Here is a 26940-nt window from a genome sequence, read left to right on the forward strand (position 1 = left end):
TTTTTTTTTTTTTTTTTTGAGAACGAGATAAAGATTCATTTTAAATGGTGGGGGAGGAGAAGAGACATCCATCACACAAGAGTTAACAATCCAAATCTGAGGAGATGGCATTAGGGGGAAAGAGATTGCTTTAATATTAAAGAAGAGAGAATCTGTGTTTTGATTATATCTGATAAGTATTTTGGTGACCTCTGTGCCACTCTGAAGGCGTTCTGGTGGCATAGTGCCTAAGGCGCTTGACTGTTGACAAGAAGGCTGGTGGTTCAAACCCACCAGCCACTGCTCGGAAGGAAGGTTGGGCAATCTACTTCCGTAATGATACTGCCTTGGAAACCCAAGGAGGGGTTGCTATGAGTCAGATCTGACTGGACGGCAGTGGGTTTGGTTTGGTGCCACTCTGATAGGAGTATACCACAAATGGGATGGCTGAACAAACATGAGTTTATTCTCTTACAGTTTGGAGCCTTTAAGTCCAAGTTCAAAGTGCCAGGCTCTAGGGGCTAGGTCAAAGCCCCTTAACCTTGGGCTTCACCTGCCTGTGCTCCCCGCCCCTTGGAGGTAGAGGGTTTCTTCACTCAGAAAGCTGCTGGCTGCTGAGGCTGACAAGCCCAAGGTTGACAGTAAGAAGGCACAGTCCCAGTGTTACCAAACCACATTAATTCAAGTCCATTGAAAGTCCCAAGGTCGGCAGAGCATGGCAGGCTGCTGAACAGTGACATGGCTACATGCAGGGTTCAAGAGTGCCATCAGCTAGAGACCATTCCCCAAGGCTTCACCTTGTATACAGGAAGCTGACCACATCCCTAAGGCAGCTCCTCAGCTGCTCACAGTAGATTCCACCATGGAGTGGATTACCAGTCTCATCATGGGGTATACTACATCCAGCTGCCTAGCCACTCAACCAGGCCCAGCCAAGTTGACACACAAACTTAACTACCACAGTAAAGGAATGAATTTTTTTTTTTTTAATGGTTATTTGGGTGAAAATTTACAGAGCAAATTCACTTTCCATACAGCAGTTCACATACTCATTGTCTCATGACATTGACCACAATTTACCACAATGCAGCAGCTCCCCTCCCACTTCCTCCCTAACCTCTTCCTTGTGTCCATCCCTCGATGCCCTCCTGCCCCCTGAGCTGTCTCCCTGTGCATAAGCAGAAGGGAATGAAATTACAGAAATTACTCCTAAAAAGTTCAGTCCTTTTGGTACACTTAATGAAGTTAGGGACTTTTGCCTTTAATTTAGAAGTATCCCTCCAAAAGAAAAATTGTAAAATAGACTTTTGGTAGCTCTGAAATGTTAAGAATCTGAATGGTTATGAATGAAAATCTAATTAAAATAATAGTGAGATCTTGTGGGATTATCCTATAATTCTGTTTAAATGATTTATTATTTTGGCTACAACTTTTTTTTTTTTTTTTTTAAGGGAGGCCTGGTGGTACAGTGGTTAAGTGGTTGGCTGATAAACACAAGGTCAGTGGTTCTAATCCACCAGCTGCTCTGCATAGGAAAGATGTGGCAGTCTGCTCTTGTAAATATTTACAGCCATGGAAACACTATGGGTTTTATTTATTTATTTATTGTTGTTGAAAATAAACATAGTGAAACATAAACCAATTCAATAGTTCACGTGTACAGTTCAGTGACATTGATTCTGTTCTAGTTGTGTAACTGTACTCACCTTCCTTTTCTGAGTTGTTTTCTCTATAATTAACATAAGGTCACTGCCCCTTAAGGCTTAAGCTTTTGAGTTGCTGTTGTCAATTTAATCCCATATAGATAGTTTTTCAAAGAGCATAATAATGCTCAGAGCAGCCTTTTTTTGTTTTTTTACTAGTTATTTAGGTGATTTTTATGGCAGGTGAAACTGATTAAAGAGAAAATGTAAATAAAATTTTTAGAATCAAATGAAGTAATTTCATCAGTGCTTTAAAAAATTGAAAGTACAGAATAGGAAAGATTTTGATAAGAACAAAACCCTAATGATAACGCTATTGATAAAGGAGAATTTCTCATTTTACCAACAATACTGTAATTTATATTTATCTAGTGTTAGTTATTTAAATTAAGTGTGCATGTTCCATTCTTGATAAACAAGTTAAGAATTTATCTTAAATGTTCTATTAGCTCTGTTGATAAATACTTAGCAATTAGTTTTAGAAGGAAGGCATTTAGTATTTTCTTATAATTTTAATAGTAGAAATCTCAGCATGTCCTGAGTTATTAATAATTAATTAATATTGATTATACAGATTGCTATAGGAGCCTTTATTAACTCTGTCAGTTGTATTTTTGTAATATGTAATATGCCTGCTCATGTCCTCACTTTTTGCTTGCTTTTAGCATGTTGCCATTTATGCTTGGACTAAATGGATTTATATGATCTGCTTTTAACTGAATTACCTTCAAAGTGGGCAAGTAGGTTTAATATTCTTGTAAAGAAACAATGGGTTGAATAGGAAAAAATGACAAGAGCTACTGGATTATGATTTGGGTAAAGGTTTACAGAGCAAAGTAGGTTTTCATTCAATAATTCATACACACTTTGTTTTCATGTCATTGATTGCGGTCTCCACAGTGTAACATCACTCATCCCACTTCTTTGCTGTATTTCCTTCCCATATTCAGTCCTCCTTTCCTAACCCTTCCTGCCCTCTGAACTTTGTCCTTGGGCCAGTGCTGCCCTTTTTATCTTGAATGGTTGATTGCTATAAGGAGTGGTACCTCCCTAGTGTTACTATTCACCTTGTAGATCTGTCTTTGGCTGGAATTGAGCCATGAGTTTGAGTTCAGTTCCAAGCTTGAAGGGCATCTCATAGGGCCATAGTCTTGGGTGTTCCACCAGTCTCTATCAGACCAGTAAGCTTGGCCTTTTGTATGATTTTGAGTTTTGTTCTACATTTTTCTCCCACACTATCCAAGACCTTCTATTATGATCCATTTCAATTGATAGTGGTAGGCACCATCTAGTTCTTCTGGCCTCAGAGTTGTGGAAGCTGAGGATTGCATGGTCAGTTAGTCCTTTGGCCTAATTGTTTCCTTGCGTCTTTGATTTTCTTCACTATTCTTTGTTCCAGATAGGGAGAGACCAAGAGCAACACTTTTCTACCTGTTGTTGTTAACATCTAGTCTTAACCTAAATATTTTCTTGTGAAATATTTTGTGATTAACACGACAGTTAAAATTTTATTTTATTATTTTTGTGTTTTATAAATATTTTCATAACCAATTATAATAGTATTACATGTATATGCTTAATTTAAAAATTACATATATTTATGGGGTGCATGTTCAGAACTTTACTAACAGTATTGCATGAGCAGGAAAGTTTGGAAACAACTGACTTCATCCTCTTTGTAATCCACAACAATCCAGAGCTAAGAGAACTAATTAGTAGTGGGTATGGGAAGTGGTGGGTAAGGAGCTCTGTTGGTGTAGTGCCTAAGGCATTTGACTGCTAACCTGGTGGTTCAGACCCACCCAGCCACTCTGCAGAAGGAAGACTGGGCAGTCTACTTCCATAAAGATTTACTGCCTCAGAAACACAAAGGGGGTTGCTTGAGTAGCAGTTGACTTAATGGCAGTGAGGTTGGATTTTTGGTTTTTATGGGAAGTGGTTTCCTCTAAACCCTTACCATCACTACTGTTCTACCCAGGAGATTGGGCTTATATGACATTCTATTTTGGTATTACTCTATTTAGAGTGTAAGCAGGTTGGCAGTTTGAGCCCTCACAGAGGTGCCTCAGAAGAAAGACTTTGTGATCTATTTCTGAAAAATCAGCCATTTAAAACTAAACTCTGGAACATAGTTCTAAACACATATGAGGTTGCCATGAGGAGTTGGCATCTGGTTACTGGACAAGCAATGTTTTTGTTATTTTGTGCTGTTAGTTGTTTGTTTGTCACTTGGCCATACAGTAAAACTGATTTTACCCTTGTACTATATTATGTATATAAATATAGTTCATCATCTTAAATTCCCAGATTCTTTCTCTTTTCCTTCGGCTCTTGCCAGGTTTGCAGAAAATAACTTTCTTCTATATATGCCTTTCACAAGCTTGTTTTTTTGGCAATCTTTGAAAACAACTGTAATCATAACAGTCAGTGACATACCAGGACAGATGAAAAGGAAATTTATACATTTTGAGGTAAATAGTAGATATAATTAAAAAAAAAAAAAAACACTTTTGTTAGTTTGTAAAGTTCTTCAATATCTCTGCAAATTTCCTTGAGAATTTCTATTTCTGTCTCTTAATTGTTTTACATTTAAACTGTATTTTCTCTAGAACCAAAAGTCAAATTTAAGTACATTTATTCATTGTATAAAGTGTCCTTTGGCTGCCATAATGAAGTACTACAGAGTGGGTGGCTTTAAAGAACAGAAGTTTATTTTCTTGCAGTTCTGGAGCTTAGAAGTCCAAATCAAAATGTTGGCCATATTTGTGCTTCTGAGGGCCTTGAGACAGGAGCTTTGTCATTATGTGCCGTCGAGTCAGCCCCAACTCATAGTGACCCCTCCTTGGGTTTCTGAGGCAGTATCACTACAGAAGTAGATTGCCCAGCCTTCCTTCTGAGGAGTGGCTGGTGGGTTTGAACACCAGCCTTCTGGTTAGCAGTCAAATGCCTTAGGCACTATGCTACCAGAGCTCTGGCTGGTGGTAGTCCTTGGTGTTTGCTGCTTATGCATGCATCATCTCATGGTGTGTTTTCCCATATCTCCATGTTCTCCTAAAACTGTCTTCAAAGAAAGACTGTTTCCCCAAATACAGTCACATTCATGAATAAAGGGGATTAGAACTTCAGCCTATTTTTTGGGGGAACACAATTTAACCTACAATACAGGCAGTCCCAGGTTACGTATGTCTGACTTAATGTATGGGAACCAACTCCTGTAAAGCCTGTTATTAAAAATTCAAAATGTATACAATGTTTTTTAATAACAAATGGCACTACTTTGTGATGTGCATCAAAACATTGTTATTGTATTATGTATGTTGTTGTATTTTGATAAAGATGTTTTAGTATAGCTGGAAGTTTTTTTTTTTAAATGTTTTCTATACATAGAGGTACATTAAAAACTAAGACAAATGTTTGACTAACGTTAGATACGAACTTTACCTCACTATTCTGGTTTAATGTATAAATTCGACTTAAAGGCATATTTAGGAATGGAATTTGTTCGTAATCTGGAGACTGCCTAAATTTGTATGTATTACCGTATTGCTACTGAATATCATGGCTAGTTTGCACTATTTCAGGTACTCTTATGTATTAAATCTGTCTTTATGGGGCTAGCCTGGGAACTGTAATGCCGTTTTATAATGCTTGCATCCACAGCAAAACTCTTGTAAAAGAGCCATCTATGTACTTCTTGTGTCTAATTCATCTTCCATTCTTTTGAAACTAGGCAGTGTTTCTCTTTCCTTCTCTGTTGTCAAGAGCATCAGTGATTACTACACTGTTACTAAATCCAAGGGTCATTTCTCAGTTCTCAGCTGACTTGAGGAGCTCCTCTGTAGTGCATATGGGCTATTTTGCCCAAAATGTAGACCTAAAATAATCAGTTTTCATTAAGATTTTTAGTTCATATTGATCAAAATAAAAATGTGTGGGAATTTGTTTAATCGAGCATGGTTATATTCAGTATTCAGAATGATTTATTTATTTATTAAATCACTTTTTCGAAATGAAAAAAAAAAAGATAATTGATCGCATTCTCTTGGTTTCACTTAGAAAATGATGATGCCCTGGTGGTGCAGTGATTGAGCCCTTTGGCTGCTAACCAGAAAGTTGGCAGTTTGACCTAGCAGCCACTCTGTGGGAGAAAGATGTGGCAGTCTGCTTCCGTAAAGATTTACAGCCTTGGAAACCCTGTGGGACAGTTGTACTCTATCCTTTCGGGTCACTTTGAACTGAAATTGACTTGCTGGCAAGTCAGTTGCTTCTGTCATCATCGATACATATATATAAATATTTTTGTCTCTCCTGAGAAAATGACATAACTTCTTGCCTTATCTATTCTTCACCATTGCATACTTACTTTGTTTTTCAGTCTGGTTTGTAATAGAATTCCTTGAAAATAGAAACTGTCTCTCATACTTCTGTACTTCCTTCTACAGTGATGTTTTGTGGCCATTACAGATATTTTAGTAATAGTTGACTTTTAAAGTATGACTTTGTGATTAATAGTTTTAAGTGTCGCCTTCATTTGCATTCATATATAGTACCAACAGATAGGCACAATTGATAACAGGTTGTGAAAGAGAGGTTAAGGCATTAGACTTTGTCCCACTCTGAATTGACCATTGGATTTATTGACAAACAGCTGTTATTGAAGTTTCATACTACTTTCAGTTTATAGGGGCTCTGGTGGCCTAGTGCCTAAGGCAGTTGACTGCTAACCAGAAGGCTGGCAGTTCAACTCACCAGCCACTTCTCAGAAGGAAGGTTGAGCAATCTACCTCCATAGTGATACCGCCTCAGAAACCCAAGAAGGGGTCGGTATGAGGCAGGACTGACTTGAGAGCAGTGAGTTTGTTTTTTTTTTTTCCCAGTTTATAACAGCTTGCTCAAAAGACATTACCTATTTTTTTTACTGAATCTATTAAAAAGTAAGTTATGCTGTCTTTATTCCCTTTTTGGCTTAATCTCTGACATGTAGAATAAAATAGTTACTTTGAATGGAGTAAGTCACATGAAGAGTGATGACTCCATGGTTCATAAACAGATGATTTTTGACTCCTACACATTATTCACATTACTTTAGAGAGGTTCAAATTTCATGCTGTCCTTTTGGGCCAGTGGGCTGCTTCTCATCTCTATTTGTTTTTTTCTTTAGATATTAGGATCAAGGAAGAGGAACCTGATCCTGAAGAGTGGCAGCTCAGTGGTGATTCTACATTGAATACCAATGATTTAACACACTTAAGAGTACAGGTGGTAGATGAAGAAGGGGACCAACAACATCAAGAAGGAAAAAGACTTCGAAGGGTAGCGTGCACCTGTCCCAACTGTAAAGAAGGTGGTGGGAGGTATGCACATATGAAACATACTCTATTTTTTAAAAGAGTGCTAATATCATCACCCTAATTTTTTAAAATACTACATGCCATGCTACTTAATATGGGAATTTATTCATTGCATGATCATTTTGAATGTGTGTTTGTATAAGTGTGGCAGAAAAGGTTAGAAAACAAAATACATGAAATTGAATTTTCACAACTTAATGCTTTTTTTTTTTTTTAATTGAAATTACTTAGTTTCTATTTTTTAAAACAGTGTTAACAGATGTTCTTTAACAGACAGACCCCTATCAGAATTTAGGCTGTTTGCAAACCAGCGATGGGATTTGGCTACACAGAGATTAAAAACTTGATTCTTCACTTAAGAATGACAGTGATATGAAAATAGGAAGTTCAGGAATAGTTGATAAGCTTAAGCCATTCCATTTTAAACAAAAATGAATCATAAGTTTGTAAAAAGTGAGACTATAATTTCAAGGCAAACTGAAATAACATGACAGTAATAAACTGAAAACAGATTAGTAATCACATTATGTGTGTGAAAAGTTTTAACAATGAAGAGATTGAGACTCTGAGATCATATTTGAAAAACAAAATCTTGCCCTATGTTGATTATAAGGAAAATCACAAATAAATTATCAGAGGAATTTTGCAGCTTAAGGAATTTATATAGCAGTGTTAGTATCAGCAGGGTATGATTAAAAGGAAAGAAAAAACATCAAATGAATAGATATGAATATATTTCTTGTTAATAATACAAAGATTATACCAAGAAGATTTAATAGTTAAAGTCCCTTTTTGCACAACTTCAGAATATAGACGTTTATAGCTCAGCTTGCTCAGAAAAACTAAAGGCATATTGTTAATCTAATTATTTGTCACAGTGAAAGATTTTGATAGACTTCTCAAAAATGCAGATTTTAAGTAGAAAAATAATTAGTAAGGATATACTAGTAACATAGTTAACTTTTGAGTTAGTCTTGTTAGCTGATTTGCACATCAGCCAGCCCATTTATGTTAATAAAATGGATACTAACTGCTAACACTGACAACTTGCTGTGTTCCAGACTTACATGTTATATAAGTGAAATACAGAGAGGTTGAAAGACTCTTAAAGTGCACACAAACTGGAAATTGCACCCAGTTTCTTACTCCAAAGGAGCTCTGGTGGTACAGTGGTTAATGCATTTGGCTACTAACCAGAAGTTTGGTGGTTCAAACCCACCAGCTGCTCTGCAAGAGAAAAATAAGAAAGTCTGCTTCCCTAAAGATTTACAACCTTGGAAACCCTATGGGGCAGTTCTGCTCTGTCTTGTAGGGTCACTGTGACTCAGAGTAGGCTCCATGGCAGTGGGTTTAGTTTTTGGTTTGATTTCTTAACTCTAAACCGATAACCACTATACTTCATTACCTCTCAAGTGGATCTGCTTCTGCATCTGGTCCTTAGATACCCATTGTTGTTGTTTGTTGTTACATGCCGTTGAGTCAGCCCCAACTCAGAGTGACCCCTTCTTAGGTTTCCGAGGCGGTATCACTATGGAAGTAGGTTGCCCAACCTTCCTTCCGAGGGGTGGCTGGTGGGTTTGAGCCGCCAACTTTCTGGTTAGCAGTCAAGTGCCTTAGGCATATGCTACCAGAGCTCCCAAGATGGTAATTAATGCCAGTGTTAAAATTTCCATTTGTTCCTTACAATGTTTTGGCCAATTTAAATAGTAAGTATGAAATTCTGTTTAGGTGATTTTTCTGAAATTTAGTAATTTATGAATATCACATCTAATAGAAGTGAAGTTTAAGGCCTGGCCTGTGTTTGACTTACTCTTTTATTTAAAATGAAAGTCTTTTCAATTTATGTTTATAAGATCAGTACACACTCGTAAAAATTCAGAAATACAGAGCTGTATTTTTTAAACACATGAAAATCCTACTCGATAGCTACTATAACACTTTAGTAGATGTCCTTGTAGACTATATTTAAAGTAGAATCATCTGTTCTCACAATTTTACATGTCTGCTCTTGTTTTGAAAATTTTGTGACCATATTTTCAAGTTTATATAGAATCTGCATCAGTTGTTTGTGGCTGCATGGTATTCTGTTGTATGTAATATTTTTTGTTGTGCATTTAGGCTTTTTATTGGAGTCATTATAATTCTTACATATTTATCTGATTATTATGTTAATATAAGTTGGCAGAAATGGAATTGCTGGGTCAAAAATAATTGCTAGAAAGGCTGTATCAGTTTATACTCCTACCAGTTGTATATAGGACTATCTTGCTTTTCTACACCACCTTTACTAGCAATGGATGTTACCTTTTTTTTTGACCTTTTAAAGTCTGGCGGATGAAAATTAATACCTCAATATTGTTTTGTTTGCTGTATTTTTTAAATTACTTAGGTTTAACATTTTTGTATGCCATTTTTATTTTGTGAATTATCTTGTGGATCTGTTAATTTATGTTAACTATGTGCAAATATTTTTTCCCAGTTTTACATTGCCTTTAAACTTTATGTCGTTGGTTTTCAAAATGCATTATTATACAAGTGAAGGATTCCATCATTCAAAATTTAGTCTTCCCTATCCTGAGGAGCTCTGGTAGCATAGTGGCTAAAAGCACTTGATTGCTAACCAGAAGGCTGGCGGTTCAAACCCACCAGCCACTCCTCGGAAGGAAGGTTGGGCAATCCTACTTCTGTAGTGATACTGCCTCGGAAACCCAAGGAGGGGTCGCTATGAGTCGGGGCCGACTCGACGGCACACAACAACAACAACAATCCTGAGGTTTATAAAAATAGTCACTTACATTTTTTCTAGAACTGTTGGTGAGTTCATTTTTTGATAATATTTTAAGCAATTAAAATTGAGATTCTTTTTAAAAAAATACTGTTGTGTTTCTTAGAGTTTATTTGAACAGAATTCAGCTTATGATATCATAGGTACAATTTTATCAATGACATTTGTAACATCTGATTAGTAAAAGCATGGCATATATAGTGAATTTAAAATATTCCAAAGTGTTCTGCAAAGGTGAAATGTATCACTTTAAAATAGTATTATGTAGCTATTGGACTTTTTTCTCAACCATTTTCTTAAGGAACAAAACAGTATTATCAGGAAAGAGACACCTTTACAGAACTAAAATTTATTCATTCATCTTAAGAGAACAAAATTTCATTCACTTGTTTACATCTTGAGTAAGGTAAAATACAAATTTTTTTCATTCTGCCTTTTCTTTGGTTATTTAGCCAAATTTAGTTATGTTTTTACTGAGAAGAACCAGCATTCAGAAAGGTTTTAATCTAGTTGAGGAGACGAATATTATTATGATAAGGTAAAATGAATTCTAAAACATCATTGTTTTGTATGGCTTAAACAACAATCCATATTTTAAAAATTGTTTTTGCAAAATCTGTTTTTGTCTGTGTCAGCATTTCAGTGTGTGTGTCCCATTTCCCACGCCTATACAAGAGAAAAGGAACTCTGGTGGCATAGTGGTTAAAGCATTCGGCTGCTAGCCAAAAAGTTTGGTGGTTTGAATTGACCAGCCGTTCCATGGGAGAAAGATGAGGCAGTCTGCTTCTGTAAAGATTTTCAGCCTTAGAAGACCCTATGGAGCAGTTCTACTCTGTCCTAAAGGGTAGCTGTGAGTTAGAATTTGGTTTTATACAAAAGAAAGACTTGGAACAAAAGGATTTACTTAGTTTCCTTAATCACTTTACACGTAATTTAACTTTTATTTATTCTATATTACTCTTTGTTGGCGTTATTAAATTATTGGGAGTAAATTAGTCACTTTAAGAATAGAAACCTTAAAACTTGGTTTTTCAGGGTTATACAGTAGTTATTAGTGGTGTGGTTACGTAAATCACAAGATAACTTAAAACTAAATCTTTTCCTACTTGAAGTTTGTTGAGAAATTAATTTCAGTTCTCTCCTTTCCTTTATATCATGTGCCAGAAATCTGTATCTAGTTTTCTGTCTTGAACAAAATCTCCTTTTTAAATAGGAACTTGGGGCTTTCTCCCGAAGTTACATGTTTGTGGGGCCCTCTTATTTTTTACTTTCTTAAATGTCTATCCTACTTTCAAACAATGATTGTTTCTTGTTGCCTTATAATTCATTTGAAAATGTCTTTGCCTTAACTTCTTAGTTCTTTGGAATCCAGATTTGTTGCAGATTGGTTACAGTCTTGTGCCTTGCTAGTGCTCCCAAGTTAGATTTTTTTTTTGTGAAATAGCACTTTAGAGTTTATAAAAGCACATTGATACACCTGAGTGGCAGACTTAGGAAAGAAGCAAGAAGTCATTGAGTACCAGAGTGAATTGAATTGGGTTCTCTGTGAAATTGCTGTGGTGAACAAGGTTTGTTAAAATTGGTTTGTACACCAGTAACAATAAACCTTTTCTCTTTTTCTTAGGGTTATTTAAGAATAAAATACATCCAAAAAGCTAAATTAAATGGAAACAGTGTTGATTTTGGTTGAGACTTTTGCATTGCAAGTGAGCCAGAAAAACCTGTTTCATTCAGCTCAGCTCTGAGGAGAGTTTGAAGAAAAATTGGGGGTGAACTGCAGCAGAAACTAGAATTGTTAGATTATGACATCCTTGCCCTTGAGACAGTAGCATGACTCCTTCTTGTCTTTACTTATGTTATCCTCTGCCTGGAATGCCTTCCCTCCTTTCTGTCTAAATCCTATTCACCTTTTCCACGAAGCTCTAGCTATAGGAGCCCACATTTATGTCTCCCTGTTCAGAACACCTATGGCATCTAACAGGCAGCACTGCATTGTTTAGCACTGTTTGTCCTATGGCAATTTCACATGCTACTGAGTGTGAGTACATTAAAATATAAATGTGGGGAAATATGCATTTTTCCAATAAAAATAGAAAAACAATAGGTATATTGTTTACAGGAGGATTTGCAGGCTGTGGAAAGACTATAGGATTCAGAGATTGTGAGATTGAGGGGAGGAGGTTGGGAAGTTTTTAATGTACTTAAAAAAAATCTCAGAGAAACACTGCAAAGTTTATACAACATGATTTTGAATAATCCATGTATAAAAACGTCATGATGATGATGATGTTCTGTGCATCGAGTCGAACCCGACTCATAGCGACCCCTCCTTGGGTTGCCAGGCAGTATCACTACGGAAGTAGATTGCCCAACCTTCCTTCCGAGGAGTGGCTGGTGGGTTTGAATTGCCAGCCTTCTGGTTAGCAGTCAAGTGCCTTAGGCACTATGCTACCAGAGCTCCTAAAAATTCATTTTATTCAGTACGTAGCCTAATTTTTTTTTTAATAGCCTGAGAAATAATATTTTGCAAAGCTGTGTAATACTATTTGCTTATCAGTTCTGGAATCAAAAGTTTTCTTCTTGCTTAAAATAAGATACTTCTTTAACCTATCTAAGCATATATTTCCCAAACCATGTTCTGGGTATCAAGTACTGAAATATAAGAAGTGTCAGATTTGGAGATGTGGAGAAAACTAAATTTTAATATGCTTACAATGTTGAAGTGATTCAGATAACTCTGGTGTATAATTTGGATATCTATGCATAATTAATCTGAAGGAAATTTTAACTATACATAATTATGATTTATACCTATTTTATATAGTGCTGAAGGCCATAGCTTTAGCTAGATTTCTTTGTTAACTTGATTCAAGTCAGTGTATATTCAGAGGTCGGCCATACAAATAAATAGGCTTTTATTGTGCTAACTTAAAGTCTGCTTAAGACACCTGTCTAACTTGAAATTGTGCCTTTGGTCAGTTATGCATTCAGTCTTTGGTTTATTTTTTTAATTAGCTGACAACACAACTTTCAGATAAAGATCATTCAAGTTCCCATACACCTTAGTTGGATTGGGCCTATGCATAGAATTTGTGAATGGTTCTGATGGACTAGTAAATAACTATACATCTTTTATGTAGGAAATGTCATTTTAATAACAAGTGTTTATATATATTTACATCTGGACAGCAATATCATATTGATTCTTAGGTAAAAGTAATAAGTAAAATATTAGCTATGTTTGAAATACATGGGTTTCATTTAAATTGATTAAAAATGGTCTTGGTTTCTGATTGACCCTCATGTTTTTTCCTATTTTGAAATTCAACATGAGGGTATATGATAAAGTGTTAATGACCATTTGAATATTTTCATGTAAGAATATATTGTTCTCTGTGTGTTTTTCAGAGGTACCAACCTTGGGAAAAAGAAGCAACACATTTGTCATATACCAGGATGTGGTAAAGTCTATGGGAAGACCTCACATCTGAGAGCTCATCTGCGTTGGCATTCTGGGGAGCGCCCTTTTGTTTGTAACTGGATGTTCTGTGGTAAAAGATTTACTCGAAGTGATGAATTACAGAGGCACAGAAGAACACATACAGGTTACTGATACTTAACTTTTAATGGATTAAAATGAATGTTGTCGGACTATATATGTTGTTTTTGTTGTTGTTGTGTGCCGTCGAGTTGGACCCGACTCATAGCAACCCCTCCTTGGGTTTCCGAGGCAATATCACTGCGGAAGTAGGTTGCCCAGCCTTCTTTCCAAGGAGTGGCTGGTGGGTTTGAATTGCCAGCCTTCTGGTTCGAGGTCAAGTGCCTTAGGCACTACGCTTCCAGAGCTCCTAGGGATCTATATGCATCCTTGAGATTTTAGCATACTTAAATGAACTAATTAAAAAAAAAAAACAAAAAACCAAGTAATTACATTAAAATTTCGTGCTGAGTAATAATATTTAAAACTAATTCTAAAGAACAAGCTGTCATGGCTCATAAAGTTTTATTTTGTGTAGACTTTGGTTAGCTTTTGTTGATGTTGTTAAGTGTGCTGAGCCATATATATGCTATTATTCTGTTAATATTTTTAATTAGTTGTTTGCTTTCACTCTTGAGCCTTCCTATTCTTTATTCCATTGCTTTAACACTGACAGGAAAAGTGATCCATTTTCTTCTGATAAATTTACACATTTTACATTTTCCACTGCTTTAGTACCTGAGGTAAGTGAAAGACATTACTTCCATTTCATTGAAGAATAACCTAGGCATCATTGCTGTCAAGACTCTTTCTTTCATCTCATTGTTTTCAGCTTAGTGTTACGTGGTTGTTATATAAAAATAGGACCTGGGACTAACTGAGCTTAAAGTCAAACTTAATATAACTTAGAGATATTTTTTTCCTGATACCCAGGAGAAAATAAATAAAGGTGTTCATTGGTCTATGCTTAACATTGGAGAATTGAAAATACATAATATATTTGCAGTCCCTAGAGTGCTTAGAGGAGCTGTGGTAGCATAGTGCCTAAGGCATTTGACTGCTAACCAAAAGGCTGGCAGTTCAAACCCACCAAGCACTCCTGGGAAGGAAGATTGGGCAGTCGACTTCCGTAGTGATACTGCCTCAGAAACCCAAGGAGGGGTCGCTATGAGTTGGGTCTGACTCCACGGCAAATAACAACAACAACAGTGCTTAGAAGGAGCTCTGGTAGCGTAGTGCCTAAGGCATTTGACTGCTAACCAAAAGGCTGGCAGTTCAAACCCACCAGCCACTCCTGGGAAGGAAGATTGGGCAGTCTACTTCTGTAGAGATACTGCCTTGGAAGCCCAAGGGAGGGGTTGGTTATGAGTCAGATCCAACTTGATGGCAGTGAGAGAGAGAGGGTGCTTAGAAGGAAGATGCATGGTTAAATCAAGAAGATCATGGATTTTTAAACCTACCAGATCTGGATTGAAATCCAAGTTCTCTTAACTTTAGCAAATAAGCTCACATCTTTGGCTGCTCTCACACCTTCTAAGTTGCATTTAAATATTATGTGAAATAATAAGGAGTATGGAGTAGTACACAGATGCTCTACTTGTTTAGTTCCTGTCTCTTTATTCAGGTTGTTAGACAGATGAAGTTTACCTGCATGAAATGGAACCCAACAGTATAAAAAAGTAAAAGATACTGTGATTTAGCCTGTACTGTTGTGTGTAGTCAGACAAAGAAGATGGTAGGCTTGTATAGTAGCCCTTAGATGGTCCTGTAACAGTATTTCCCTCAGTAGAATTTGATCCAGCAGGATGTAAAAAAGAATAACAGAAAAGGGGAAAAAGATTTATAATCAAATAAGTTTTGAAAGCCTTGACTTGAAGAGGCTTACAGGTCCTTTCACTGCTTCATATCTCAGTCAAGACCTTAAATTGAATGTTAATGAGGTTTGTGAATCTCTTAAGTGGGAGAGAGTTGTGTGTGTGTATCTGTGTAGCATTTTCCAAACTGGATCAGTCCTTGTGCTGTTTGTCATGGAGCATCTCTCAGGACTGATGGGTTAAGCAAAACTTTGGGAATCACTTTCTAAGGAAAATAGTTACATGTGACTAGAAGAGGTGAGAAACCCTTCTGTAATCATAAGAACATGAGTGAAGACGGAATTTTACATATTTGTGTTGAGTTAGGACTGTGCCACATTGTAAGCTAGGCATGCGTTAGGACGGTGCCACATTGTAAGCTAGGCAGGGAGTATCTAAATTATTAGGTTGTCTACAAATTACTCTTGCATTCCTACATCACTTAGTAAAATGGTAGAGTTTTGTAATATTAATAGAATTTCATACTTAAGGAAAATCTGTCAGGCATTGCTTGTTGGTTTGGAGAGAGAAAAGAGTAATAGTATTGCAATAGTTCAGGCTTGAGGTCTGTTGACCTATTTTGAGTAGAGGTGCTGGATTAAGAGATACATAAGATGTTTTGAAGAAAATAATTGAAATATTTATTAGATTTGTTTATTGATTGCTTTCTTACTGGATTCCTTTTAGGTTGGTATTTTCCTTTTCTTGCAGTAATTCTCTTGCATAGTAGGTCTTCCATATTTAAAAGGTCTTTTAAAAGAATAGTTTATTCATGCTGGGCAATAAATTTAGATACCAGGGTCTTATTATTAACTTTAACAATATGTTGATACATTAGGCTTGCCCTTGATTAGTCCAGATGAAATCATGTCAGCTAGCTATCTTTACTATTCTTGGGATAACTAAAATCTTACTGGACCTCAAGCTTCTCTCTTTGGTTTAATTAGAAGTACTCCGTGTAGTTACTTAGGAGCTCTGGTGACACAGTGCCTAAGGTATTTGACTGCTAACCAGAAGTTTGGTGGTTCCAATCCACCAGCCACTCTGCGGAAGAAAGACTGAGTAATCTACTTCTGTAAAGATTTACTGCCTCAGAAACCCAAAGGGGTTCACTGTGAGTCGGAATCGACTCAGTGCAGCGAGTTTGGTTTTGGTTTGTTTACGTAGTTACTTGAACTCACATTTAAGTGTTGAAGATTTCATATCATGGATATGGCATGTTAGTGTTATTAGAGATGATAATTTAAAAACTGGTATCTTGTAACAGGTGTTTCAGAATAAACATTTAGCATAGTTGAGGCGTTGAAGTCTTATTTGAATATCAATCCATACATTTAGTAACTCTGAAGATTGATTTTCCTCAAAAAATAAATATGACAGATTTATTTTGAGGAAGTGATATCCTGTGAGAACTTGTTGGGGCAGCTTATGAGCCTAATATAATTTTAATGGACCTCCTTCAGCCATCTGTATTGGCTTACTTTCTGTCTTAGAGGATGGTTAGTTTATTAATGTTGAATTTTTAAAAATAACTTATTTTTCTTTTTTCCTAACAGGTGAGAAGAAGTTTGTTTGCCCAGAATGTTCGAAACGCTTTATGAGAAGTGATCACCTTGCCAAACATATTAAAACACATCAGAATAAAAAAGGTATTCACTCTAGTAGTACAGTGCTGGCATCTGTGGAAGCTGCACGAGATGATACTTTGATTACTGCAGGAGGAACAACACTTATCCTTGCAAATATTCAACAAGGTTCTGTTTCAGGGATAGGAACTGTTAATACTTCCGCCACCAGCAATCAAGATATCCTTACCAACACTGAAATACCTTTACAGCTTGTCACAGTTTCTGGAAATGAGACAATGGAGTAAATATTACACAAATACTTATTCATTGTGGTTATTTTTATACAGTAGTGAGAAGAATATTGTTCCTAAGTTCTTAGATATCTTTTTATTGATGTGCAAAAATTTTTGGATTGACAGTAACTTGGTTATACATGACACTGAAATGCCTTACTTTGTATGATATTCCATAGTATATTAAAAATGGTAAAATTGCATGGGTTTTGTAGGTACTTTTGGAATCTAGAAGAAATGAAATTTTACCAAGTTATATAAAGAGAAAATTGAATTTAACAATGCGAATGGTAGTCTAACCAAATGCATCAATCCTGTGTGGTTTAGTGTAAAAATGAGAACATGTTGGTATTTATCTATTGTAAGATAAAAAAAAAGTTGGTGGGTGAAAGAAATCATGTTATGATAAAAAAATTTTTTTGTAATTTTCTTGATGACTGGAATTTTTATTATGCATAACTGACAAATCAAGTTTCCAAGCAAATGTTACATAGTGTAGGCTTTACTTAGCTTATCAATTTGTCATTTTGAAGTTAATTATTTTAATTAGGTTAACTATGTACAATATTTTAAGCATTACTCTTGTAAGATTTTGAAAACTACATTTTAACATGGAACTCTAGGAATAGTCACCTTTTAAATCCTGTTGAAAAGCCATGTTTAAGATTTAATTTGCCAAAATAATGTCTTGTTAATATTCTTTCAATAACGAAGTTGGGCAATATAACCAATGTTTAAAAAGTTTAAAATGTATAGGTTGAGGCATTTGGGTGGTAAGAAAAATGTTACAGTGAATTATCCCTTTTCTTGAATATTGGAGGACCAAAAAAATAAGGTGTATTGCGTCTTAGCAGTGATTTTTATCCAATCTTGTTTCCAAAAACCATATATGTCTGCCAGGGCCTTAAAAGCCATCATGTAAATTACCAGTAAAGTATAATAACATATGCAAATATAACAAAATCACTTCCATAGTGACGATACTCCAACCATATGGATATTAGTCATAGAAAACTAGAGGTTTTATGATATTTTTTTAAGGTCATCTTTTTTTTTTTTTTTTTTGGTCTAGGTAGTCAGTCTGCACTTAAATATCAACTGTTTTTTCTTTTTTGCTTCTTCCCTTAAAATTTATATGTATCCAGTACATTTAATTGAGAAACATGTTTTTTATTCTGTATTTTCTTTTTATCTTTTAATTATTGTTTATATTTTCGATTATTAAAATGTACAAAATAAAGTTACATTGCTGGACTTGTAAGAGCTATACGATTTTCCTAAATGTATACCTATAACTGCAGCAGTTCACCTATTTCAAAAATTTGGAATTCTGTTCATTTGTTATTCTTAAGACCACCTCAAATTTAAAGGCTACCTTATTGTACGTTAAAAGTGTATTATATAACAGTGTGGTAGTTAATAAAACACTATTTTTTTTTCTTTTGAGTTTGTTGTATTCCTATGCATTTAAAATATTCCAGTGGTATGGGATAAAATGTGTGGCCTTTCAATTCAGCCTAAATTTCAGATTCTTGATGTTTTGTGTATCACACACTAAAATTATTATAAACAGTTATATTTATTACAAAAGGGATGTGTGGAGCCGTTGACAGCTTACTAATTTTTGACCTAAGAGCAAGGTTATTAGATACAATTTTTAAAAACAGATGTTAGCCCTTAACCTGCATTGACTCATCAGTTTTATCAATGCTGTTTGCAAACCCTTTTTTGTTGTTTTCCCGTTAAGACAATGAAGAATATTTTGATTTTTCAAAAACCTGAATGTAATGAAGAAGAGATAAGCCATATTTTGGTAATCATGGCAAAAATTAATAGAAAAGGTTGTTTTGAATTTCTGGGAGCTTTGGTAGCATAGTGCCTAAGGCACTTGGCTGCTAACCAGAAATCTGGAGGTGCAAACCCACCAACCACTCCTCAGAAAGGGCAATCTACTTCGGTAGTGATACTGCCTCAGAAACCCAAGAATTGGATCCGACTCAATGGCAGCAAGTTAATCATGATAAACATAAGATAGAAGGAAAGGAAAAACAAAATATGATTGTATTTTAGATACTTTAAAGTAAAAACTAAATTCTTTTTTTATATGTGTACAATGGAGGTAAAGAGTTCCATTGTCTGTTTTCTAGGTTCAATCTAAATAAACGCTATCAGTAATATCTTTGAATGCATAGGACAACTCTAGAGTTATGCATATGGACAGAATTTTTCTGAATGTGCACTTAAGTGTGTGATGTGAAATAGGAACTATTACTTGGAATTACAGAAGTGCATCAGTGGAATGTTCTGAAGTTCTATAAGGATTAGAGGTTGAATCTTCAAACTTCTTTAGGTAATTTATATAATTTTTTTTTAAATTGAGGATTGTGTTGAGGAGGTTGCTCACTTGAGCAAAATACTCATTAAGTCAAAAGGTAAAACTTTTTAAGGAGTGTTACTGAACTGTTTTTAAATAATAATGAAATTTTTACAGTGAGTTTAGAGAACTTTCTTTAATCCATGGGTTTCCAAGGATATTTAAGAGTTCTTAGAGCATGAACACAATGAAGAAAGTAAGTCTTGAAAATTAAGTTTTTAAGATTTATTGCGATTCTGCTACAGTACCTAACAAGTCAAAATTAGTATGCAGACTCTGCAGGTGATTTTAAATATTTTTATATTAAAAATGTTAAATACATGCTAGAGACTATTTGAAGAATTACTCAAGTCAATTTTTTCTAGCTATAAATAAAATTTCTTCGTAGTATTATGTATAATATTTCTAAGCTCAAATATACTCTTGAACTAATAAGTATCTTGTCAGTTGCTTTTTTTATGGTACATATTCAGTATATTTACATACAAATGATTCTTATTTATCACATATTCATGCTAGTGGACTATAGGTCTATACTCTGTATAACTCAGATTTTTAAAATTCACTTTAAAAATGTCATTTTTTCTAAATTAACAATGACTTCGAAGTGCTCAATTAGCAAAAAACACTTAAGCAAAACAAACCATTAAAAAGAGCTACACTTATTGCAAGTGCCTTGTAAATAATTTTGGTCTTTCAAAGTAGTGAAAATGCTTAAGATACTTGATAATACATACACCTATAAGCTGAAAGCATGTCAAACATTTTGTATGGAGACGTTCTTAACCAGTACTGTAGTTAAAATGCCTAGGGAAGCATTTTAGAAAATCCATGGGCCTGCCCAATAATGTTTTACTAAATCAGCATCTCGGGGGGGGGGCAGTGTATTTTGAAACAGATCCTCAGGTTGCTCCAATCACTACTCCTGCTCCAATGAATCACTTAAATAATGCAAGCCTCCCCTTGACATCTTACTGTTCAAATCCTGACACTGCCTAGTGAGGATTCCAAAGTTTTTGTTGCATAAAGCTTTTTTTTTTTTTTCCCAATTAAATATGGTTTGAAATTTGGGAGTGTTACATAAATGATTTTTCAATTTATTAATAGCATTTGGCCTTAAAATATATAGGTTGACATGTTGTTGCTCACGTTACCTGCTATTGGGCATTTGATTTTCAGTTTTAATTACGTGAAGTTAAGAATTGTTCCTCTTGTTGTTGCTGTTATGTGCTGTCGAGTCGGACCCGACTCAAAGCAACCCCTCCTTGGGTTTCAGAGGCAGTATCACTACGGAAGTAGATTGCCCCATTTTCCTTCCGAGGAGTGGCTGGTGGGTTTGAACTGCCAGCCTACTGGTTAGCAGTCAAGTGCCTTAGACACTATGGTACCAGAATTGTTCTTAATGTTAAGGAATTGTTTGCTTTACTAATTAGTACCTTTAAAACTTGTTACCATGAATGAGTAGTCTGTCTGTTGTCTGACAGTGCAAAACAAGTTAGTTGGTGTTTGGGGAACAGAATTTCTTATTTTAATGAAATCATCATCCTTTTTCTTTAGTGTTGGGGAAACAAATACATAGATTTGGCCTTTGTTCACAGATTGCGTATGATTAAAAATAATGTAAATATAGACTAATACAAAGTGCTGTAGAGGGAAATTTTGCCTGGAGACTGGTGAGCTGTTAAGCAGAGGAAATGGCATTAGTAGAAGTATACTGTGGTTTGTGAATGAGAGGGGAATTTATAGGCTCCCTGGTAGCATAGTGCCTAAGGCACTTGACTGCTAACCAGAAGGCTGGCGGTTCAAACCCACTAGCCACTCCTCAGAAGGAAGATGGGGCAATCTACTTCCGTAGTGATACTGCCTCCGAAAACCCAAGGAGGGGTCACTATGAGGTCTCACTCAATGGCACGTAACAACAACAACAATAACGGGAATTTATTGGTAGAGGAATTTATTTGTGTGAGAGAGAGTGGAAAAAGTTGTGGAGGAGAGGTTGTCAAATCGTAAAGTTCAGAATTTAATCTTTATCAGTGATTCCTAATCTTGTTGGGATCATGGGCTTTTTCCCTAGAAAAATACTTGTTAATTCATTTGTGTCTAGAGTGTCAAGACTGCATTGGAATCTGTGAACTAAGGGACTTGAACCTTGGAAAACAGCCACACTTAAGGAACTAGTGAAGAAGGAAGAGCCTTTCCGAAGACTCTATTGAAGGCCATACGAAGTGCCAATGTGTTAAATGTCAAATGCAGTACAGAGGTTAAGTCAGTTTAAGAGTGAGAGAAGACTTGATTTGGGCAATATGGAGTTGCCTTCTCATCTTCGTAAGCAATGAAAGTATGACAGTCATACTGGTCTGTTGAGGGCACAGGAGAAGCAGCTATGGAGATACCACAGAATATAAGTTTATTAGTGAAGGGAGGATGGGCAGATGCTTTGTTGAGGAAGGTCTTGGAAAACATTTTCTGACTAAAAGTAATTTTTTAAATTACTATTAAAATAAAAGTAGAAAAATTAAAATGACCTCTAAGCTACCCAGAAAGAACCATTGTTTAAATTGTTTCCCTTTTTCAAAAATAGATAGCAAAATTATGGTTTAGAGGATATACAAAGCTATTTCCTCCTATTGTCATTTGAAGTTACAAAATAAGCCTTTTCTCCATAATGGGATTTTTTTTCTAAAGTATGTTTTTTAAAAGCTGCATGGTGGATTGTCAACATGATTCATTCATACCATTTGGTTGTATATTTAAATTATAGTTGTTTGGTCTTAAAAACGATATACTGAAAGGAGAAGCTCCTCCTCCTATCAGCCCTTCCCCTTCCCCTACTTTTAATTGCCTCTTGTCTTCAAAATCTTTAAGCTCCATACTAGATACTCGATATTAGATAAATCTGTTACCCTTTTTCTTTTTTTTTTAAAGTCTGTTACCTTTTAGAAACTTTGTTTTTATTACCCATAAAAATGGAACAGCCAACCGTCTTCATAGAGTCGTGAAGATTAAATGGTAAGCTTTGCTGTAGTGATGGTGCCAGTGCTTTGGGGTTTCTGTTGCTTAAATATGGTTCATGCATTGATTTCCTCTTTCATCGTGAGAGGGAGTTTGTGTGTATGTGTTTATGCCAAATATGAAAAGAGAGTATTTAGAATCTAAATGGACCGTGCACAACATACCTGCAGTGAGTGAGTGTCCCATCTGAAAGGATGGCATAAAAAGAATGAAGCACACAAAAGTGTCGTCTTTTCTTGAATAAATTATTCCCTGATGCAGAGTTCTATACTATTTTGATATTCTAGGAACTAGACAAAGAATCTTCAGGTTCATTTTGATTAAAAGATAATATATAGCATTTAGTGGTTTTAAGGTTGAAAAAGGCTTTCATAGAACTCTAACTTATTTCTCTACAAAATATCCAAGGCTACAATTAATAGACAACAGTGAAATAAAGGTGGGAGTAGATAACCTTTTAGTGTATCTGTCCAATTAATGTTCCCTTTTCTGAATACTGCTTTCTACTGCCTGCAGGGGTAGAATGCTTAGATGATTACAGTAGGGGTAAATAGCTAGTCAGACTTAAGCTAGTTAGTTAGTTATTCTGAGAATTTGGAATTGGAAAATAAGATGTCTTGGGAGGCTGCATTTAGAATGGGGATGTGGAGCAGAGAGCAAGGATAAAATAAAAAAAGAAAAGCATCCCAGGGAGAAAAGAGGGGAAGAGAATGGCTATCTCTGGTAGTTTTAAGTTTTTAATTGCAGTGTTTTGTGCCTGTCTGCATTTCCTGCTTTTGGGTTCCATAAGAAAGGAGCTTGGGTGGTCCAGTGGTTAAAGTGCTCGGCTGCTAACTGGAAGGTCAGCAGCTTGAACTCACCAGCTGCTCTGTGGAGAAAGATGTTGCAGTCTGCTTCCATAACGATTTGAGGCCTTGGAAACCTTACTGGACAGTTCTTTGTCTAATAGGGGTACTGTGAGTCGGAATCAACATTGATTGCAGTTGGGGTTATTAGTATTTTTTTGTTTGATTCCATAAGATACCCTTAAAGCCTTACATTACCTCCACTTTATTTAAATAATGCCGTCTAAAACTTCTGAGATATAATCCCTTCTTGAGTAAAATATACTATGGTTTGAAGTAGTTGGTGACTTGGTGGTGTGAAAAATACCAACACAAAGTCAGAGTTAGTGCCAGATGAGTCATGTTTAGATGAGGGAGAGGTTACTATAAAAGCCTGGATGAGTCAAAGGGTGGGTCTTTAAAGACCAGTAAAATGCCCAAGAACTATGATTAAAAGACTTAGTTGTTCATCTGCTTACAAAGCACTCTTGTCAGAGGTTTGCATCTGTATCTTGTGTTTGGTCTTGGGAATATTGACTTCCTGCCAACATTTGCCATAGAGTTAATGTTTCAACCACACGGACTTCTCTTTAGATTTTCATTATGCATATGGATTCTACTGGTCTTGGACTGACTGAATAATGTGTACTCAATTACCTATTCTGCCTTAAATTCTGATGCTTTAAAATTTCTAAGCGATGTTAATTATAACTTTTCCGTGTTTAGTCTGGGTAACTTTCACCTGGAATTATTTAAAGGTACACTTGTTGTGTTTGAATTGTTTCTGACTCATTGATTCTATAGGAATTCTATCGGACAGAGCAGAACTGCTGCATCGGGTTTTCACAGTCACATCTTCCTCTTGCACAGTAGCTGATGGGTTTGAACTGTAGACCTGGTTACCAGCTGAGCTCTTAACCACGGCACCTTCAGGGCTCCTTAGTAAAAAAGGTAAAATCTTTCACAAAAGGAACTATGATGGCGCAGCAGTTAAGTGGTTGGCTGCCGACCAAAAGGTTGATGGTGGTCTAAACCAGCCCAGTGGCTGTGCAGGAGAAAGACCTGACAATGTGATTCCATAAAAATTACTGCTAAGAATACCCTCTGGGACAGTACTACTCTGTCACACGGGTCACTATGAGTCAAAATTGACAGCACCTAATAGTAACAAACTTTTCACAGTATAACAAAGCTCTACAGAAGTAGATTGCCCAGTCTTCCTTCTGAGAAGTGGCTGGTGGGTTTGAATCACCAGTCTTCCTTCTGAGAAGTGGCTGGTGGGTTTGAATCACCAGCCTTCTGGTTAGCAGTCAAATGCCTTGGGCACTACTCTAGCATCATCTTTATAGTGTGATTGTGGCGGTTAAGGAAATTAATCCAAGTAAACTGCTTAGCACTGTGCTTGGCACATACTGTTGTTTGCCGTCAAGTCGGACCTGACTCACAGCGACCCCTCCTTGGGTTTCCGAGGCAGTATCACTACGGAAGTAGATTGCCCCATCTTCCTTCCGAGGAGTGGCTGGTGGGTTTGAACCACCAGACTTCTAGTTAGCAGTCACGTGCCTTAGGCACTATACTAAGTGTTAATAAATGCAAACCTTGGAGAAATCAGTATTCTTCCTATACTTGAAATAATTTTTCAATGAGTACATTCATCTATCTGCTTACTTGTCTGTCAGCAAATATTGACAAAACTGCTAGTATTGCATCATACCTTTTTCTACATTATGAACCATTTCAAACCAACAGAAGCATGGAAAACAATATAATGAATACCTGTTTGTCCACTACCCAGCTTTAACAATCTTAACATGCTTAACATAATTTGTTTTACTTAAACCATTATAGTTGAAATCTGTTGTACAGCCCTATCTTGTTTCTTTCCTCTCCTTTCTCCCACAGAAGTAACTCCTTCCCTGATTTTGATGTTTATCAATACCAGGAATGGTTTTATGTGCTTATATACTTGAATCCATAAACAATATATAGGGTTGTTTTCATGTTTTTGAATCTTTGTTTAAATGGTATTACACTGTACATAATCATCTGGGATATTTTTCCCCCCTCATGTTTTTGAGATTGATCTGTGTTAACATTATGTTTCTCTCTAACTGATTGATTTTCAATGTTGTCAGGCCAGTGAGGAGTAATATATCAGTTTATCCATTTTCTTGTTAATAGACGTTTCAGTTATTTCCAGGTTTTGGTTATCATAAGCATGGTGCTATGAGACACTTGACGTGTTCCCTTGTGCATGTGTGTGAGAGTTCTCTGAGGTATGTATCTAGAAGTTGAAGGTATGCCAAGAGGGTATGCTTGGTTTCAATTTTATGAGATACTGCCAAGTTGATATCCATAGTGTATGTACCAAATGAGACTCCCACCAGCCGTGTATGGAAGTTCACATTTTTTTCACATCTTGTAGTGCTTGACCTTGATGTATATTTTTTCCAATGAAAAACAGTAAAGCAATTTTATTTTGGAATTTGATGAAAAGATTCTGACTACATCTGGGAGAACAAGAAGCAAGTATTTATCTATGAAATTTAAAAGGAATCAGAAAACTTAAGCCATGTATGTAAATTGATAACCAGTTGCCATAGCTAAATAGTTGGTAAGATTAAAGTGTTATTCATTAACTGGCTTAGAAACGATGCATGTTTTTCTCACTTTCCTTTAACCCCTTCCCCCAGGTATGGTGTCCTCATGCAGCAGATAGCCTTCTTGGCTGGGATATTATTAAAAAGGTTCAGTTCTAGCTAGCTACCTTCCATGGTGTTCACATCATTCAAGAAATGGACGTATCCTGAAACCAGGAGAACTAGATGGTGCCAAGCTATTACTACCAACTATCCCGACCAGGGACACAATAGATGGTCCTGGTTAGAATGGGAGAAAAATATAGAACAAAATGCAAGTTCCTAAAAAATGCCAGGCTTACTGGACCAATGGGGACTAGAGCAACCCCCAAGGCTATTTCACTGAGCTAACCTTTAAACTTTGAACTAAAACCACTCCTGGAAGTCACCTTTTGGGCATAAATAATTAGCATTGGCTCATAAATCATACCACCCTTGAGTCTTGTGCTTCTTTTAATAATCATCTGTGAGAGACCAAAATGGTCAACATTTACCCTAAAGCAAAGATGACAAGGTGGGGTAAGGGAGCGCAGGGAAGCTAAATTTATGGAACCAGTAACCAGGATGGAAATAATGAGAATGCTGACACATTGTGGAAAATGTAACTAATGTCACTGAACAATGTGTATAGAAATTGTTAAATGGGAACCTAATTTCCTGTGTCGATTTTAACACACAATTGTAAAACGCAATACATCCATTTGTAACTTACCTACATGCTTCTGAAGACCAGGCTGTTAAGCGAAAATAGGCATTATGCAAAAAGGGAGGGGGGACCACAGCCTTACATAACCGTGCCAACCACTGAGAATCATGGCCCAGCCAAGCTGACACTACCATCACAGCCAGCATGACTCACCTTGTACCTCAGCAGTTACTGCCAGAGGTATGTTGTTAATGAACAAAATAGTTGGATAATAGATTTTTTTTGCTTTTGTCATAAATGTGAAATGACAGATAACAAGATAGTTGACAAGGAGTAGATGTAAAATACATTACAAAATTATTTCAGAGTAGATGTTATCAATTAGAGTCCCCAAAATATGTGTTGGAATCCTAACCCTTGTACCTATGGATATAA

At 36.0% G+C, this 26940-nt stretch overlaps 1 protein-coding gene across 1 annotated transcript in view; it reads left to right on the forward strand.

Moving 5' to 3' along the window:
• The window catches only part of SP3 (Sp3 transcription factor), a 65015-nt gene extending 47993 nt beyond the window's left edge, over window positions 1-17022 (forward strand). The window contains exons 5-7 of the mRNA XM_007940871.2: window positions 6844-7036; window positions 13227-13423; window positions 16706-17022. Coding sequence (XP_007939062.1) covers window positions 6844-7036; window positions 13227-13423; window positions 16706-17022 — 707 coding nt within the window. The remainder of the gene's footprint in view (window positions 1-6843; window positions 7037-13226; window positions 13424-16705) is intronic.
• Window positions 17023-26940: the final 9918 nt, after the last annotated feature.

The sequence above is a fragment of the Orycteropus afer genome, unplaced genomic scaffold, assembly GCF_000298275.1.
Source record: "Orycteropus afer afer isolate SDZICR_OR568_19922 unplaced genomic scaffold, OryAfe1.0 scaffold00001, whole genome shotgun sequence".
NCBI classification, from domain to species: Eukaryota; Metazoa; Chordata; class Mammalia; order Tubulidentata; family Orycteropodidae; genus Orycteropus; species Orycteropus afer.